General features: G+C 48.9%; 1 protein-coding gene across 1 annotated transcript; it reads right to left on the bottom strand.

The window, feature by feature from the left end:
* Positions 1–2,613: 2,613 nt before the first annotated feature.
* On the bottom strand, positions 2,614–9,747 carry THEM5 (thioesterase superfamily member 5). The gene is made up of 6 exons (XM_060141875.1): positions 9,525–9,747; positions 8,414–8,615; positions 6,727–6,865; positions 3,482–3,592; positions 3,065–3,189; positions 2,614–2,753 (listed from the first exon to the last, which is right to left on the bottom strand). The coding sequence occupies exons 1-6, from the start codon at positions 9,645–9,647 to the stop codon at positions 2,614–2,616; spliced, it is 840 nt and encodes a 279-aa protein (XP_059997858.1). The 5' UTR covers positions 9,648–9,747.
* Between the last annotated feature and the right edge of the window lie 9,139 nt (positions 9,748–18,886).

The raw sequence follows: 18,886 nt of genomic DNA, 5'->3' as shown, positions 1-18,886 counted from the left end.
CAACATAGAGTTACATCATATTTTCCGGCCAACCTCCCTTGCAGTTTGGTGCGGTCTTGTGACAGAGGAAACACTTTGAAGTTTGGCCCCCTAAACCTCCCTTGTTATTCTCTCTTCTGGCAACTGGATGTCAACACCCAGGATGACTTTGGAAATCATGTGTTGAATCATGCTTGTCAGTCAGGTTCCTGAATGACTGCTAGACACCAAAAATTGGACTTTGTGTGAGTGAAAAGTACAGTCTATTTAAGATACAGGTTAGATTATGGAGATGTAAAGGTTTATCTGTGTCAGCACTTGGCATTACCATACCTAATAATAAAATCCTTTATGACATGTCACTTGGAGCTCTCATTCTTTGGTAAAACTCCTCTAATCTTTGACCCCTCCCTGGACATCCCCTCCACCTACTGGGCTTGATGGAATCCTGCCTATCCCTGTGGAAGCTGCCCAGTTTCCCACCCCTGTCCTCTGCAGGCCCAGAGGAGGCACAGTCTGCTCCTGGGTGGCCATTGCCTCCTCCAGTCCATTGTTCTTCCCCCTCACATCAAACCTTTCCTCCTTAGAAATGGGCACCCCTTCCTCCGGACCTCTTTCCCCACTGATGGCCTTGCCTCCTATTTCACTGAGGAAGTCGAGGTGCTCTGGGATAGATCCCGGCAACTTTCCATCCTGCTCTGCACGCCCCACTTCTTCCTTTTGGTCTCAGAGTCATGTTGATGCTGTCCCGTGACTCCTGTCTCCACTGTGCTCTTGATCCATCTCTAAGACCATAGAGCTGTTCTGTTGGAGGACACCTCTCTCTCTCCTAGGGTTTCAGCCTCTCTCCACTGGCTCCTTCCAAAACAATTTATAAATATACTCAAGTCTCTTTCTTTAAATAACATAACAGCAACAACAACAACAAAATTCCTAGAAAGAGTCATCTAGCTTCACTCTGTCATTCCCATTCAGTTTTTCATCCACCATAATCTGGATTTTGTTCCCACCTCCTGGCAAAGAAGACCACCACCTTCCTCTCTGCCAAGTCCAAAGGCCTCTTTTTAGTTCCCATCTGCCTTGCCTTCTATTTAGCATTTGATACTGTTGACTTCGCCTTCTTAAAGATGGTCCATCCTGTCCTATTCTTAGCTTCCTTAGTGGGTTTTTTTTTTTTTTTTTTTTTTTTGTGGTACGCGGGCCTCTCACTGTCGTGGCCTCTCCCATTGCGGAGCACAGGCTCTGGACTCACAGGCTCAGCGGCCATGGCTCACAGGCCCAGCCGCTCCGCGGCATGTGGGATCTTCCTGTACCGGGGCACGAACCCGCGTCCCCTGCATCGGCAGGCGGACTCTCAACCACTGCACCACCAGGGAAGCCCCCTTAGTGGGTGTTTGATTCTCTGCCCCAGCTTTAAGCCTTAGTGTGACCAAAGGTTCTGTCTTTGACCCTTTTCCCTGTCCTTCCTTTCTCTCCCATCCTGTCACTCTCCTCTTCACTTTCATTCTGCATAATCCACTCCCAGGGATTCGATGTCAGTTTTGATACTGATGACTTACAAATCGAGTCAGTATGTCATCAGTTCTGAGTTCCAAATTACAATATCCAGGCTCCTGCTGGGGATCACCATGCGATGGGGGTTCCATGGGGTTCCATGCATGTGAAACTGAGCTCATTATCTTCCCCCACCTCAAACCTGCTCCCCTGTATTCCCAATGATGCCACCTGGAACCACCAAGCTGGAAACTTGGAGTCATCCTTGAAGGCTCCCCTTCACAGATCCACTACATACAATTAGTGGCAAAGTTCTGTACTCTTTTGTTTGCAACATATTCCATATCTCTCATCTTCATGGCTTTGAACCATGTCAGGTCCTTCCTATCTCTAGTTTGGAGCCCTGCAAGGGTCTCCTAACCAGTGCTCCCACCTTCAGTCTTGCTGACCTCTTATTGCCACCAGAGTCATCTTTTGAAAAAACAAAACTTTATGTCACTCCCAAACACTTTAAAGGCTCCCTATTGCCTACAAGACACAATTCAAGCTCCATTGCAGGGTTTAAGGAGCCTTCCATGGCCTGCACCTGCCCTGACCCCTTCTCTTTCCCTAAACTCCTGCCCCACTCAACACCTTGCTGTTCTCCAAAGTCGCTGTGCTCTTTCATCCCTTTGTGCCTTTGCTCACAATAGTCCCTCTGTTTGGAATAGTCCCCTGCCTGCCTGGTGGATACCACTTAACTTCTGAGACTCCGTTCAAGCACAGCTTCCTCTAGAAAGCCTTCTTTGATCGCTTTCCTAGAGTAAAATTGACCGCCCCCCCCCTTTGTGTCTGCACTGCACCCATAACCAGAGCCACGGTGGGGCCTGGTTATGCCCCCTGATGGGGCACTCTGCTCCCGGCCCACAGTTGTGCATCTCGAGGCCAGGGGCCCTGTCTTTCATCGCTGTGTGCTTGGTGCCTCACCCAGTGCCTGGTCCCTGGCAGGTCTCAGTACATCGCTTCTATTGGTGCTGGATGGGAAGGTGGGTATGTGGAAGGCCCTGGAAGGATTTTCATTTCCAACTGCAGAAGGGTCTTGGACTGTGAACGGGGCTGTGAGACTTTATTTATGCAAAGGAAAGTGCCTTCTCCCTCACTTCACCAGTTACTTCCCGGACACCCCCCGCTGCTCTGGAGTGTGTCCCAGGTAGGCAAGGCGGTTGGCAGTAGGCTCTCCTGAAGGCATAGTGTGTAGTATTGAGATGAATCCTCTTCCAGCTGCAGCTGGAGGAAAGTACCTGCCAGAGAAGGGGGAGCCACGTGGCAGGAGCCAGAGCACGGATGGTAGGAGCTTGATGGGGTGCTCAGAGCATGTGCACCCAGTTACTCAGTACCTGGGTCCTCTCCTGTGGTACAGGTTGGGCCACTCATACATAGAAAAAAAAACCCTAGTTGGGTTTTCCCTCACTTTGTCTGTGTCTCCTGCAAGTACCCAACCCCACTCTAAAAAGCTGGACCCCGGCTTGGGATTGGATCCTTAACATTCCCCTTCTGTTTGTTCTGGGTGTCGGGGTGGCAGGACAGGGCCTGGGGCTGAGGCTCTCTCTACCTGAAGCTTTGGTGTAAATGGTCTGCTGGTCCGTGCTCTGGGCGACGCAGGATATGTAAAGCTTCTGGTCCTCAACCTTTTCCATGCCAACGTTCAGCACAGCCAGAGAGCCCATACGGATCAAGCTGGGAGAGGAGGCGGCTTAGCCCCTCCCTCACATGAACCCCTGGCCGCCATCCCTTTACCTCTCTGTCCCCCCATCCTTCTCTTCATCCCGCCCTGCCTCAAGGACTAAAGTGGTTCTGGGCTCAGGGCCCATCTGCCAGCGACCAGAATCTGACAGCAGAGGTTGCATTCCGGCCGGGAACCAGAGGACCGTGTGGCTGGGGAAGGAGAGTGACAGGCAGGACTTCTACAGCTCAACTGCCACGCATGGCTGTCCCCTCAACGGCCAACACCCCAAGGATCCGTACTTACTTTTTGAACCTGATGTTGAGATTGTGTGTGAACAGCCCCTCTCCAGCCAGGTAAGCAGTTTTAGAGAAGGTCTCGTCTATCATGGCTGCCAGTGACCCTCTGTGGGCAAACCTAGTGGTGGGGGCAGGGGGCAAGGCCAGGGCTGGAACAACCCCACCTCCACCTTTCCCCAGGAATGGAAAGGAAACAGATCTGGATCCCGTCTGATCAAACCAGTCAAAATCAGCTGATTTGTCTTCCATGTCGCTACAGCATGTGTTAGCAACCACTGATACCATGATTTTATTTCACCGGGAAAAAACTTTTTTTGTTGTTAGAGTTAATGGAAAAACCTTTTTCAGATTCATCAGCTAATTACTGGCGGCAACTACCATAATTTGGAAAGGTGCACTCCTACAGGGAATGATAAAGCCCCTGAACTTTTGGGCTTTAGTCTCTAAACCATGACCTTGGGCCAGCTCTCACCCACTAGTCACTATGGCCAGTGTTGAGCCCACATTTTCAAGATGGGTAAACGTGGAACTTAACTTAGGACCTGTAAAGTGCTGACGAGATAGACCCCCGAGCAGTGCTGCCGGTGGAAAGCCGAGAGCCGGCTTCAGCAGGATGATGCCAACACTTGCTTTGTGTATATCACATAAAACTCTCATTCTCACTTGTGTAAGCTGACCTTCATGCCAAAGCTCCATTGCTGGTTAAGCTGGGGACAATAGAAAGGCACCCAGCTGGGGGCCATGCAACCACACCCACCTGGTTTGACTCCTTGCCTCCACGTTCACTACATGTTTGATCTTGTGTAAGTTGCTAAACCTTTCTGAGCTTTAGTTTTCTCAGTGTGAATTGTGAGTAAAAATAATTTCTATCTCATCAGATCAAATGAGGTAATGTTTACAAAACCTCATGTACGCTTCTAGTCACCTCCCTTCTCCTATTGCTTGAAGGAGGGGAAGAGTTGTTGCCAAAGAACCCTAAGCCTGCTCTTCCCTCGTTGTCCTCACTGGCCAGGCAGGAGACCCATCCGCAAGTGTGTAGGTGCTTCAGGGTAGCTCTTGGTCAGCCAGAAGCCTACCCGGCCTCATTGCCTAGGGGCTGGGTGGGTACTTGTCAAGATAATAGAAAATACATATATTGGTCTCTGTCCTTGATTCCTGGCACAGAGCTCCTGAAACCCTCTATTTCCTGGGTGATAAGAGTGTCTTTTCTAATGAGGCAACTCCCGGCTGGTTGAGAGCTGGTCACCAGAAAGACCAAGCCATGATTGGAAGCTTGGAATTTTCAGCCCTGCCCCCCGCCCCTCCCCCAATTCTCTTGAGAAGAGAGAAGGGCTGAAAATAGAGTTAATGATTGATCATACCTATGTGTTGAAGCCTCCATAATAATTCCAATTAGTATGGGTCTCAGAGAGCTTCCAGGTTGGCGAACACATCCACACTAGAAGAGTGACGCACCCCAACACCGCAGGGACGGGAGCTCCTGCGCTTGGGATTCTCCCAGACCTTACCTTATGGGTTTCTTCCACCTGGATGTTCATCCTTTATCATATCTTTAATAAACTGGTAACTATAAGTGTTTCTCTGAGTTCTGTGAGTGGTTCTAGTAAATTAATCCAACCACAGGAGAGGGTTCTGGGAACCACCAACTGTAGCCAAATCAGACAGAAGTTGTGGGTAACCTGGGCACCTACACTTGCCATTGGCATCTGAAGAAGGGTGGGAGCAGTCTTGTGGGACTGAGACTTTAACCTGTGGGATCTGGCACTACCTCTAGGTAGACAGTGTCAGAATGGAGTTAAATTGTAGGACACCCAGCTGGCGTCACAGAGCATTGCTTGTTGTGGGGAAAAATCTGCGAACATTTGGTGACCAGAAGTGTCGGAAGGGAAGTGTTCTATATGAGAGTAAAGGAGACTCACAGGAAAGACAGACGTAGCAGGGAAGAACTGGGTTTTTCCTTACCCAGGAGATAGACTGAACTGGGTTTTTCTAATTTGGCGCTCATTTCTTCTCTGGACCCCCTCAGTCCTCTGGCCTCAGTGTTGGGTGGTCCTCTTCTGACTCCACGGCCCCACCTCCATGAGGCCCTAAATAAAGTCAGCCACACTCCATCCTATCCCTGCCTTCTTGGGGGTGTTCCTCTTCAGAAGGGAGGGGACCCATGGCCTGGGTAGAGCTCTGACCTAGTCCCCCAGTGTCTGCCTGCACTAGTGTGGAAATCAGTGTCCCCATGGAAGATACCTTAAGGATGGCCAAGGTGACAAAGGGCTGCAGTCTGAATCCATGGCCTGTAGAGGTGCTGACATCTATTAAGCTCTTTGAATTCTGTTTAACTGCAATTGAGTCTCTCTCAGGCCTTGGGACCCTAAAGCTTCTCCTTCCCCCTCCTCCCTCTTCTCCCTTGCAGGAATTCTGAAACCAACAATAGCATTCAGTGAGTGTCTAAAGCAGGAACAAGGATGGAGAAGGCAGACACCCGTGGACACGGTGACCCAGTATTCTCGGGCAAGAAGCTCAGGGCCAGCCTGATTTCCCTCGTGAATGTATTTATGTCCAGTGTGAGTTCTTTCCTGGGTCTATTGCCAGTTTGGAGGCAATGGAGTACAGTGGGAGAAGCAATGGACTTGGAGTCCCAGCTCCTGGATTAGAGACTGGTCCTGACCTTGATGGCCTGTGCTACCTTGGGCAAGATGACTTACCTCTGTGTGCCTCAGTTTGCCCATGGATAGAAGGTGAAGTTTGGATAGATGGCCTGATAGCTATATTGTGCTTTATGGTTTATGAGCACATACCTATAGGCCCATAATATCATATCTATCAGCTATTCTGGAAGGTAGATATTATTGCACCGAGATTTAGGTAAGGAGACCAAAGGCTGGAGGTTAAATTGCTTGCTCGGGATCTCCAAGCAAGCCTGACAGAGCAGGACTGGGAGCCTGGCTCCTAATTCCAGATCCTGTCTTCTTCCAAGTCCAACACATCCTTCTCAAAGTGGCTTCTAAGACCCCTTCTTACTGGAAAATTCCCAGACCTGAATAAGGAGGCTCTTTTTTATCTGCACAGTGGGGACTGAACCAGATGACAGAATATCCTTCCAAGTCTGTGAGACTGGAGCCCAGAGCTTCCCACTCCCAACCCAGCTCCTTAGAGAGAGGTACAGACCCCAGAGCCTGGTTGCACCCAATCCATCTCCTGAGCCAAGCCCAGGAAGCAGCCAAAGATGTCCCCCACTGGGCCTGCCTGTGGCCTTACCCTGGGGGCCCCTCCAGGTAGGGGCCTGGTTGGAAAAGACAGACAGACTTCTTCTTGGATGGGTGGAAAAAGATGACATACTCGTAGCTTTGTCCTTCCGTTTCAGTACACCTGGTGAAGATGTGACAGTCACTTTTGTCTGGGGAGAGATGGGGAGTGACAGCTGAAGAAAGGAGTGTGTGAGGGCATGGGGCCCAGTCAGGATGAAGGGCCAGTCGTTCAGCAGCATGGATGGAGCCCGGCCTCAGGTATAGGGCTGAGGAGAGAACCAGAGGACATACAGGCTCTGCTCTCAGGAAACCTTCAATTGGAGAGCAAGGTACGGACCTGTCCTCAGGGCCCTCGGTCTGAGGGGGACACAGCCCTGTCCTCAGGGAGCCCTGAGTCTGTGGGGACACAGCCCTGTCCTCAGGGAGCCCTGGGTCTATGGGGACACAGCTCTGTCCTCAGGGAGCCCTGGGTGTGTGGGGACACAGCCCTGTCCTCAGGGAGCCCTGGGTCTGTGGGGACACAGCTTTGTCCTCAGGGAGCCCTGGGTGTGTGGGGACACAGCCCTGTCCTCAGGGAGCCCTGGGTCTGTGGGGACACAGCTCTGTCCTCAGGGAGCCCTGGGTGTGTGGGGACACAGCCCTGTCCTCAGGGAGCCCTGGGTCTGTGGGGACACAGCACTGTCCTCAGGGAGCCCTGGGTGTGTGGGGACACAGCCCTGTCCTCAGGGAGCCCTGTGTCTGTGGGGACACAGCACTGTCCTCAGGGAGCCCTGAGTCTGTGGGGACACAGCCCTGTCCTTAGGGGGCCCTGGGTCTTGAGGAAGAAACACCTATGAAGTTCCCTGGCTGAGAATAGATGTAGAGTCGGGGCAGGTCAGACTTTAAGAGACCTTAAACATTGAAAATTAAAGTGTACGGTATTTAATTCACATATAATTCAAAATAACAATACTGAACAGAAAAATAAGCACAGAAGAGTCCCCCAAAGTTCTGATTATTTTTCTCAAGGTGACTATAAGAACTATATCCTTTTTGGATGGAATCCAAAGTCTTCAAAAACTTTTGGTGCACCTGCTTTGTTTTTTCCCTAAACCCAATGTACCACCCATTCATCACTGGGCTGGAAGAACACATATGTGCATGAGAGAGACAAGTTAACACACACGCGTGCTCACACACACGCACACGCAGAGAGATCAAAGTGGAAAACTCTATCACTCGGATCTGTGGGTGTTTCAGGAGAGCCTCTGGGCCTAGCAGAGCAGGGATGGTGTGCGGAGGTCTGCAGTGGTCAAGGGAGAGTCCTCAGACCTTTGTGGGGTGGGCAGGAGGACTTGGGATAAGGCTTGAGAGTAAGGGAAGCAGCCCTGGTGAGAAGGCAGCGGGGCAGGGAGCTGAGTCAGCAGTTCTCCAGTGGGTGCACTCTGGGCTGGGAGCACAGGTAGCTGCTAGGGTGTGCTCTCTTCCCCTGGGAGGAGGGGAGCCAGGGGCCTGAGAGGATGCTTTTCTCATCCACCTGCCTGGGGCTGCAGCGGGAGGGGCGGAGTTAGCAGAAAAAACTTCTGGCTGAGAACTGGCACAGAGCTTGTGAATTTCCTTTTTGAGCGACTCTGACCACAGGGAAGGGGGCTGGCTGATCTGACCCTGGTGGGCTGGGGTGCATGTGTGCCAATGGGCCCTCTGCGCCCAGGCCTTACCTGAGGAAACTGTTAACACTAATGGGAGCTTGAGCCCCTGGATGTGGTTTCTGTTGGACTTGAAGGAGGGCAGTCTGATCCAGCCATCGGCCTTAGTTTTCTCCAGAAATTCGTGGTACAGGTTCAGCATGTCTGGACACCAGCTGGCATTGGGGAGGGCATAATTCTTCAAATCTGTCTTCTCCTGACAGAATCTTGAGACCTGGGCAGGAAAAATCAGGGAGACTAGACAGCTTCCTGGGAGGTGGGCTGCTGCTTGGGCTTCGGGACCTGTAGGTAGTGTGCTCCTGGGTTCCTGGGCTCTTCAATCCCTTCCGCCAGTGTTGACTTGAGGGAAATGGCCCTTGGGGACTCCTGTGGGTGACCAGGGAAGGGGACACTAATGTGCAAAGGAAGGGAAGGAAAGGCATGGGGGCTGACAGAGGCATGCTGCTCTGTGGTGGCGCATTAAAATTGTCCTGTTTTAAAGCCTGTGAGCTGTTCTTTGAGGCTGAGAACAGCTAGTATTAGCCCCACCTTGCAGATGGGGAAACTGAAGAAACACGGCTAAGGTTGCCAAGCTTGTGAGTGTGCGAGCTGATGGTCAGACTAGAGCTCATCCTGGGACACTGTCTACCCTGGGGGTGTGACCACAGGTGAGGACCACTGTTATCACCCCCTCACTTCAGGGGCTACTCCAGCTCTGTCCATAGCCGTGGGCCTGCCCGGGGAAGGGGGGCTCCTTTGAAACCTGTTTTGGGTGCGGTACCTTCTGTGGGATGAGGAGGGGTCCTCTGTGATGCCGGATGCTCATGCACCAAACGCACCCATGGGCAGTCGGCCGCACGCAGGGTCCTTTGTCTGGGGGTGTCGCAACTCAGCTGCAACAGTCTGAGTGCCATAGGAGGAAAGTGAGTGGTGGCCACACAAGATTCAGATCAGGTTGAAAGTAACCTGGTAGTCTTAGTTGTGGATCTGGGCTACTTGGTTTCCTTTGCCAAATCAAATAGCTCCCAACAAACTGCTCACCTGCCCCGGCCACAATCTGGGAAGAGGAGATTTGGGGTGCTCCCTACACCCGCGGCCCCCAGGAGAAGGGCTGCCCATCTGGCTGAGCGGGGCACTCACTCACCAGGGAGTCCATGGAGGATCCGAATGCTGAGGCAGGGCTGAACGTGGGCAGGATGTAGGGGCCGCCAGGAAGGGCTCCGTGGTGGCTAGGTCTTGCTGCCACCTGGAGGCCTCTTCTCATCATGGCTGAGTGCTGGGATCGGGTCGGCAGGGCTGCGGCAGCGAGGCGAGTGGTGCACTTTTTCGTCTGCACCTTGGGGCTGTCGGGGCCGCCACCTCTGAGAGAAGCCTCCCTCTTTGTCACAAAGCTTTCATTAGCAAGCTGCCACCGCAGATGATTAGGCAAGGCTGGGCTGGTTTGATACAACACCCATAGATGCTTGGGGACTTTACCTGGTCCAGCGTCACCCCCCAACCCCAGCACTTGGGGAGGGGCAGATGCTGCTTGGGCATGAATGCATAGCAGGATTGGCCTGAGTTCAGAAAGAAATATTTATTAAAGGAGCAAAAAAGTACATAATGAAATCTTATAGCGTATATGAAACTTTGGAGAGTTGCCCCGGAGTTTTTCTGGGGAGAACTCAGTCATATTCCCAGAAAGATAAGGGAGGTCTAATCCTTGATTGGAGGCTACTGGTGGAGTGTCTGCGTGTGTTGGTGGAGTGTTTGTGGCAGGTGCTCTGCAGCAAGACTCTGAAACCTCTGGTATGATCCTGGGACTCAGAAAACTAACTTGCAGCCCTCAGCCACTCCCTTCTTCTATCTCATGCAGAGGGCAGCCCCGGCAAGCCTCCACCTGCTGGTTCCTGGTGAGGACAGGGTGGGGAGGCGTGGGGTGGGGTGGGGGGAGGCCTTGGAAGGGGAGGCCGGAAAATCATTCAGGGAGGGAGCAGCTTAGCAAGGGCATTCTGTGCTTTGGGAACCCCAGGGAGCGGGTGATGGCAGCAGACAATGCTGGGAGTGAGGCAGGGAGCGGGGCAGAGGAGGCTTTGCTGATGACGAGCCTGGAAAAGAGCCAGCTTTGAGTGGGGGAGTGGGGAGGAGTGTTCAGTGAGCATCTGCAAGGGTGCGTGGTATTTCTTGTACTGAATTAAAACTGCCAGTTTTCAACGAAAAGTCCCAGATTTTAATGCACTAGAATAAAGTGTGTTCTAAAGGTCAGAACTATGCAAAGATGAAATTATAATGATGATGATGATGATGATGAGTTTGGTAGGTTCTGAAAGATCTTACTGATTTAATATGGAAATTTAAAGACTTTATCCCACCTCCTGTAGTTAGCTGTCCTAGAAGACTAGGATATAAATGTTTTCGTCATCTCTTGTCAAGGTTTGAAGGAAACTTCTTCAAGGACCGGGGGAACCCAGTTTTTTGGTTGATTTAGTCTCTGGGTCTAATCATAAATATTTGAGTTAGTTGTCAACATTTAAAAACAGGGAGTTGGGACTTCCCTAGTGGTCCAGTGGTTAAGAATCCACCTTCCAATGAGGGAGACGTGGGTTCCGTCCCTGGTCGGGGAACTAAGATCCCCCATGCCATGGGGCAACTAAGCCCGTGTGCTGCAACTAGAGAGAAGCCCTTACACCACAACTAGAGAGGAGCCTGTGTGCCACAACAAAAGATCCCACATGCCGCAACTGAGACCCAAAGCAGCCAAAAATAAATAAAATAAAATAAAATAAAACAGGGAGTTTCATACAAAGCAGAAGGCCAAGGACCTCCAGGTAAGTGGAAAAATCTGGCAACAGGATCTTCATTCCTTTGCAGTAGCCGTGGAGAGGATGAGGATGCCCCGTGTCCTCTGGCTTGCCCCACCCTCCCCTGATACTGAGCATTTCTTCATTCCCTCTGCCAGCCTCTATGTGTGATACTTGATTTGGGAGATGGGACTCGAGGAGGAGACAGGAGTGAAAAGGGGAATCTTAGAAAGGGTAGACGGACTGAAGGGGAGGCTGAGGAAGAGGGAGTAGGGAGAAGGAGAGGGATCCACAGGGGGCCCCGGAGGCTGGAAGCTGATCCCAGGAAGGTTGTCCCAGGAGGAGGCAGGGTCTGTCATCCCAAGAAGAATCAGTAGCTGAACCTGGGAATGGAAATCCTTGTTTCATTGCCTGAGTTCATTGTCTGCTTCCTGACACAGAGCTCCTAAATCCCTTGAAGTTTCCTGGGTGACAGGAGTATCTTCTGTTCCAATGAGGTGACTCTGAGTGGACTCCAGATAGCCTCAGGAGTGGGGGTGGTCACCAGAAAGATCAAGCCATGATTAGAAGCTTGGGATTTTCAATCTCACCTCCCATCCTTCAGGAAGGGGAGGGGGTTGGAGACTGACTTAATGATCCATCATCCCAACGTGATGAAGCCTCCATAAAAATCCCAAAATTTAAAAAAATTCCTGGTTGGCACACCCCACCTCCATGGGGACAGAAATTCCTGCGCTCAGGATCCTCCCAGGCCTTGCCCTATGTATCTCTTCATCTGACTGTTCATGTGTATCTTTTATCATACCCTCCATTAAATCGTAAGCTGGTAAACGTAAGTAAGTGTTTCTCTGAGTTTGGTGAACTGTTCTAGCCAACAATCAAATCCAAGGAGAGGAGGGCTCATGGAACCTCTGATTTGTAGCCAAGTCAGACAGAAGTTGTGGGTACCTTGGTGACCTATTACTTGCGACTGGCATTTGAAGTGGGGCACAGTCTCGTGGGACTGAGCCTTTAACCAGTGGGGTCTGCACTAACTTTGGTTAGTGTAAGAATTGAATTACAGGGCATCCAACTGGTGTTGCAGAGAATTGCTTGGTGTGGAGGAAAACCCCACACATCTGACATCAGAGGTGTGTGTGAAAGTAAAGGGGAAACACAGGAAGCCTTTCCTGTAGGCACCCTCCTACGTTACTAGTTGTTTTGCAATTTTTGGTTAAGTCAACTTTCAAATCCTTACATCATCATGATTACAAAAATTTTGTTCTCAGCCTTGCCATATGCTATAGTTAGTTTTTATTTCTTGTATAACGTTTATTTTCCTTGAATTGATAATATCTAAGGTTCAACTGGATGCTGTGGTCCAGGAGAATACAGGGAAATTAAAGGACAGTGGTTGAGATGACCAGCCTCCATTTCCCAGCTGGGAGGTGGGGAAGAGTGAAAATAAAAGAAATGAAGATCTGGCGATGTCTGTGATATTTAAGAGCAGGAATAATGGGATCAAGGGTATGACAGATGGAAGGTAATTAGAGAGAAAGATATCTGAGGAGAACGTCTATGGGGATGGCAAAATCGTATGTGGGGTGCTGAATTCTGGTGGCTGGCATAAGATGGAGGAAGTTGGTTGTCCAAGGCCATCTAGGAAGAGAAAGATTAGGATTGTGAAGAAAGCGCTCTTTTCCCCCTTTTGGACTCCTTTCCCACCATTTCACACATCTTGTGGATTCTTTCTGCAACACAGAGCTCTTCCGACACGTGGGCTGGGAATTCACCTACCCGGGGAGGTGGAAAGGTGCTTGGCTAGTGTCTCGAACATGGTCTTTGGCCACAGCCCTTCTCCTTCTGTGTGAACTCAGCTCAGAGAGAACAAAGAACACTCGGCTCAGAGAAAAAGCTTCTCCCCAGACCTGGATAAGCAATTAGAAAACAGGGAAGTCAGTGAAGGTTCAGCGTAATTCAGAACTCCTGTTGGATTCTCATTTAGCTTGTTGTCTGCCTGGTGCATTTCCTGTTTGGGACCTTGTGGGGGAATGTTGAGTTTGGGGCTTCTCTGGCTGAGACATGACAAATCCCCAGAAGCACATCCTGGGCCTGACCTGGCAGGTGGTGCCCAGAAGAACCAGCGGTGGTGTGCTGGTAAGTGGTAAGGGATTAACAGCTCCTGGTGGGGCGGAGAACTCTAATTGGTAGCATTTGCCAGCTTTTGTTGTGTAAATATTCCCATGATGGCTGATTTCAGGCTACCAATATGATGCCACTGACCCTGACCATGAGGCTGGGAAGAGGTGTGCTCAACCAGCTCTTGCAAGCTGGTAGGCACTGGCTCCGGCACACCACTGAACTGGAAAATTCTTTGGCTTGGAGCAAAGCAACACGGGTAACCAAGGCCGTGGTAGGTTTGGCAGGTCACTTCTTGGTCCCGGGTCCTCCCAAATGTAAACTCGTGCCCTCTTCTCTCTTTTCAAGTTCCCTTCCCTCACAAGACTGACTATGCAATAGCACTTAGTCTCCCCAGCCTTCCCTCCTCCCTTGCTGCCTGCCAAACAAGTTCATAGGACATTTTTTTGTTTAAAGATTTTTGTGTTGTTTCAAGACATTTAAAGAGGAAAATTATAACATTTCCAGAAATCTTACAAAGTCCTCCTCATCTTGGGGGGAGCTGGAAGTCTTCTCAGATCATTCTGGACATGTGGTGGATCTCCCCTGATGGCCAGCAGGGCTGGCTGGCTCCCTGCTGTGATGGGGGATTCCCAGCACTTTGGAGGGGTTCTGTCTGGGATGACACCCATCTGGCCTTTCTGGATGAGGAAGGAACTTCCCTGGTAGCCTTCCTAGACACCATTGCTATTTAGTGCACTGTGAACTGAAATCCCTCCTGAAGACTCGGCCCTATAGGCTCACACAGGGCAATTTCTGGAGGGCTCCCTGACTGCCCATCTCCCTATCAGTTCATGGCTGATCTCCAGACTCCCGCCCAGGCTGGTCCTGCCCTCAGGGACACTTGGTTTCTTGACCTTCTTATGAGCTAAGCGTCAGGGGGCAGGCTGGACATGAGCCGCTGTGCACTCAGAGAGCGATGGGCAAACTTGAGGGCCCCAAGAGGGGGCTGTGCTGGCCATGTTCCATTCAGGAGTTGCCACCATAGAATCCAGGCCCAGTTGCCAGCTCTTCTCATTTTCCCAAAAAAGCCAGCACAAATCCAGATTTTTATGTGAAAACTTCTAACGTTTAAATGTTGCAACTAATGTATAAAAATTTTGCATGAGCCAGACTCTGATTGGATCTTGTCTTGCACGCAGCTGATCATGTCCCCTGGTTCTAAGCTCATTCTTGGGCCTTTCTCACATCGCTCTTCCAGAAGTTTCTTGCTTGTCTGCCCCAGATCTGTCCTCTCTGAGTCCTCCTAGGTCAGCTGTCTTTTCCTGGTTCCCTCTGGGAGGGGCTTTCCTGAGATTCATTTTATACTCTGGTACCCACAGTGGGCCCTTTGGAAAGGAAAATATGTTGGAACTGATTAATCATTTGGCTCTACGGTGCTTCAGGGTTTTTGCTTTATCCAGTTTCTAAGGTTCTTGGTCTTTGCTGTGGGTGGGAAGTGCTAATGGGAGGCTCGGCCTCAGGCTGGTCAAGACAGGAGAAAAAGCTGTCTTCACCGAACCTGGGACACCGGGTGGAGTTAAAAGCAGTTGTTGCTAAGTACTCTGCCCAGAGGGGCTCTGGGTGGGCTGCTGGGATGCTCACCTGGGAGAAGAATAACACAGGGAAGGCAGGGCTGTGGCAGAAGACCCCATGCCCAGGGGAGCTGGGAAGCTGATGGGCAGCTGCTGGCTCCAAGTGCTGCTGCCTGGTGTGGTCACTGGGCTGAAGGAGGGGGGCCCCCCCGGCAGAGTACAGGGTCAGGGAACTAGGTCAACCGAGGGAAGCCTGAGCTCCTCCCAGAAACGTGAGAGCTCTCCCAACTGCTCAGCTGGAACTGATTTCCTATTTGTGAAATGCTAAGAGGCAGAGAGAGGCAGGATCTCTAAGCTCAGAAAGTGACAAATCCTGAAGGTGTGTGTGTGTGTGTGTGTGTGTGTGTGTGTGTGTGTGAGAGTGTGTGTGTGTGTGTGTGCGTGTGTGTGCGCGTGCACATGTGTGCTCATAGGCCTGGCCAGGCCTGCACCTGAAATTCCCCCTTTCTCATACCCAATCACTTGAGAGGTGGTACCTTCAAAACCAATGGGACAGTCACATCTGTTCTCCAAGCGTGGGGTACAAAGTAAGGTCACATTCATTTTATTTATTTATTTATTTAACATTTATTTATTTATTTGGCTGCGCCAGGTCTTAGTTGCAGCCCGCGAGATCTTCGTTGCCACGTGCGGGACCTTTAGTTGTGGCATGTGAACTCTTAGTTGTGGCATGCAGGATCTAGTTTTCTGACCAGGGATCGAACCTGGGTCCCCTGCATTGGGAGCACAGAGTCTTAACCTCCTTGTGGCACAGTGATTAAGAATCCGCCTGCCAATGCAGAGGACACGGGTTCGAGCCCTGGTCTGGGAAGATCCCACATGCCACGGAGCAACTAAGCCTGTGCGCCACAACTACTGAGCCTGCGCTCTAGAGGCCACGAGCCACAACTACTGAGCCTGTGTCCCACAGCTACTGAAGCCCACCTGCCTAGACCCATGCTCTGCAACCAGAGAAGCCACAGCAATGAGAGGCCCGCGCACCGCAACCAAGCTGCTCGACGCAGCTAGAAAAAGCCTGAGCACAGCAACGAAGACCCAACACAGCCAATAAATAAATAAAATCATATTTTTGCTTTTACTAGAAACACCTTATCATAATAGTATTTTAAATGAGATCAATGAAACAGAATACGTCAGTCAGTTTTATGCTTGTAATGTGACTGACAAAGGACTCCTGGAATGTAAGTGACAGCTCTGCTGTTTTCTTGTGTTTGCTCTTCAAAAGTTTGCTTTACTCAAATTTGATTTTACAAAAGACCTATATTAGTACCTGTTTTCACTAACTGAAAGGTACCTGAAGAGGATTTTCGCTTTTATGAAAAAAGTTGAAAAGCAAAAGTAGCATTCAGCATTTTACAGCCAGCCTTTTATTTTTTTTATTTTAAAAAATTTTCTTGGCTGCCGTGCTGCATGGCATATGGGCTCTTAGCTCCCTGGCCAGGGATTGAACCCACGCCCCCTTCCATTGGAAGCACGGAGTCTTAACCACTGGACCGCCAGGGAAGTCCCTACAGCAAGTCTTTTAGATGTAGTGGGTACCCTGAGCAGCAGCAAGAGTGGCACTGCCAACTCCTTCCCAGGGAACTACACTCAACATCCCAGCAACAAGCAGCCACAGCTTTGAAGTGTGTCTGTGAGCATCTGTGCTTTATCTCAATTTATTTGCAAGATGTATCCTTAGGTAATTGCTTCTTTGCTTTACACTATTTCAGTTTATGAAAGGTTTCATAGGAACACTGTACTTTGGGATAATGGGGGAAACATGTACTTGCAGTTTTCTCAGTTACTTAAAAAAATTATTTATTTGGTTGCACCGGGTCTTAGTTGTGGCAGGCAGGCTCCTTAGTTGCAGCATGCCAACTCTTAGTTGAGGTATGCATGTGGGATCTAGTTCCCTGACCAGGGATCGAACCCAGGCCCCCTGCATTGGGAGCGCAGAGTCTTAACCACTGCGCCACCAGGGTAGTCCCTGTACTTTCATTTTAAGTATTACCTTTTTCAACAGCTTTGTTGAGATAAAATTTAACATACAATTCACATGTTAAAGTATATAATTCAATGCTTTCTGTATATTACATTAAATTTTAAAAGTTGTGGTAAAAAAATATAACATAGAACTAGACAGTTTAACCACTTTCAAGTGTACAACTCAGTGGCATTAATTACATCCACAATATTGTGTAACTATCACCTCTATTTCCAAATCACCTCTATTTCTATCATCCTGAAAAATTCTGTACCTATTAAACAATAACTCCCTATTCCTCCCTCTCCCTAGCCCCCTTTTAACCTCTATTCTATTTTCTGTCTCTATGAATTTGCCTACTCAAGAGACTTCACGCAAGTAGAATCATACAATATTGGTCCTCTTTTGTCTGGCATATTTTGCTTAGTATGTTTTCAAGGTTCATCCATGTTGTAGCATGTGTCAGAATTTCCTTCCTTTTAATGGCTGAATAATATTCTATTTTATGGATTTTACTTACCCATTCATCTGCTGATGGACACTTGGATTGCTTCTATCTTTTAGCCATTGTGAATAATACTGCAATGAACACTGGCATATGAGTACCTGTTTGAGTCCCTCTTTTCAATTCCTTTGGAATGGCTGGGTCATATGGTAATTTTATGTTTAGCTTTTCGAGGAACTGCCAAACTGTCTTCCATAGTGGTCACACCATTTTATATTCCCACTAGCATTGTCTGAGGGTTATGCCAACACTTGTTATTTTCCACTTGAGTTGTTTCCACCTTTTGGTTATTATGAATAATGCTGCTATAAACTTTTGTGTACAAGTTTCTGTGTGGACATATGTTTTCATTTTTCTTGGACATATACCTAGGAATAGAATTCCTGGGCCATATAGTAATTCTATGTTTAACCTTTTGAGGAACCACCAAACTGTCTTCCATAGCAGCTGCACCATTTTGTATTCTGACCAACAATGTAGGAGTGTTCCCATTTCTTCATATTCTCGTTGACACTTGTTATTTTCCATTAAAAAATTATAGTCATCTCAGTGAATATGAAGTGTGGTTTTGATATGCATTTCCTTAATGACCAATGATGTTGAACATATTTTCATGTGCTTGTTGGCAATCTGTATACCTTCTTTGGAGAAATGTCTAATCAAGTCCTTTGCTCATTTTTAAATTGTGGGCTTTTTTGGGTTGAGCTTTAAGAATTTTTAATACATTCTGGATATTAAACCCTTATCAGATATATGATTTGCAAATATTTTCTCCCATTCTATAGGTTGCCTTCCTACTTTCTTGATAATGTCCTTTGATGCACAAAAGTTTAAAATTTTTATGAGGTCTTGTATGCTGCAACTTTGCTGAATTCGTTTATTAGCTTTAGTTTTTTTTGTAGATTCTTTGGGATTATCTACATATAGACCCTGCCCCACCACCCCAATTCATATGTTGAAATCCTAATGCCCAGTGTGATGGTATTAGTAGGTGGGGCTTTGGGGAAGTGCTTAAGGTGGAGCCCTCATGAATGGGATTAGTGTGCTTATCAAAAAGGATCCAGAGAGATCTCTAGCTCCTTCCACCAAATAAGGACAGGTGAGAAGGTACCAGATATGAACCAGTAAGTGGGCCCTCACCAGAAGGTGACCATGTTGGCATCTTGATCCTGGACTTTCCATTTTAACTGTGAGCAATAAATTTCTGTTTTTTATAAGCTACCTGGTCTGTGGTATTTTGTTACAGAAGTCCAAATGGATTAAAACACTTAGGAAATGAATACAGGCTCCTTCCAGTGATGCTATTACCAATACTATGCTATTGGTAAGATACAATAACACAACCTATGTTAAAATGGCACAGTAGTTTAATCCTTAGAATCCAAGACAACAGATGTGAGGTATCCGATCCTACAGGAACTAGTTGTGTTTCCTATTGTAGCCAAAAAGATTTGTTTAGATACAACAAAGCTGGTTTTGTAATTTATAATGCACACACACACAACACACACACATACACACATA

This window comes from Lagenorhynchus albirostris, chromosome 2, assembly GCF_949774975.1.
Source record: "Lagenorhynchus albirostris chromosome 2, mLagAlb1.1, whole genome shotgun sequence".
Classification (NCBI taxonomy): Eukaryota; Metazoa; Chordata; class Mammalia; order Artiodactyla; family Delphinidae; genus Lagenorhynchus; species Lagenorhynchus albirostris.
Note: the sequence above shows the minus strand (reverse complement) of the source record. Positions and strands in the feature narration are given on the sequence as shown.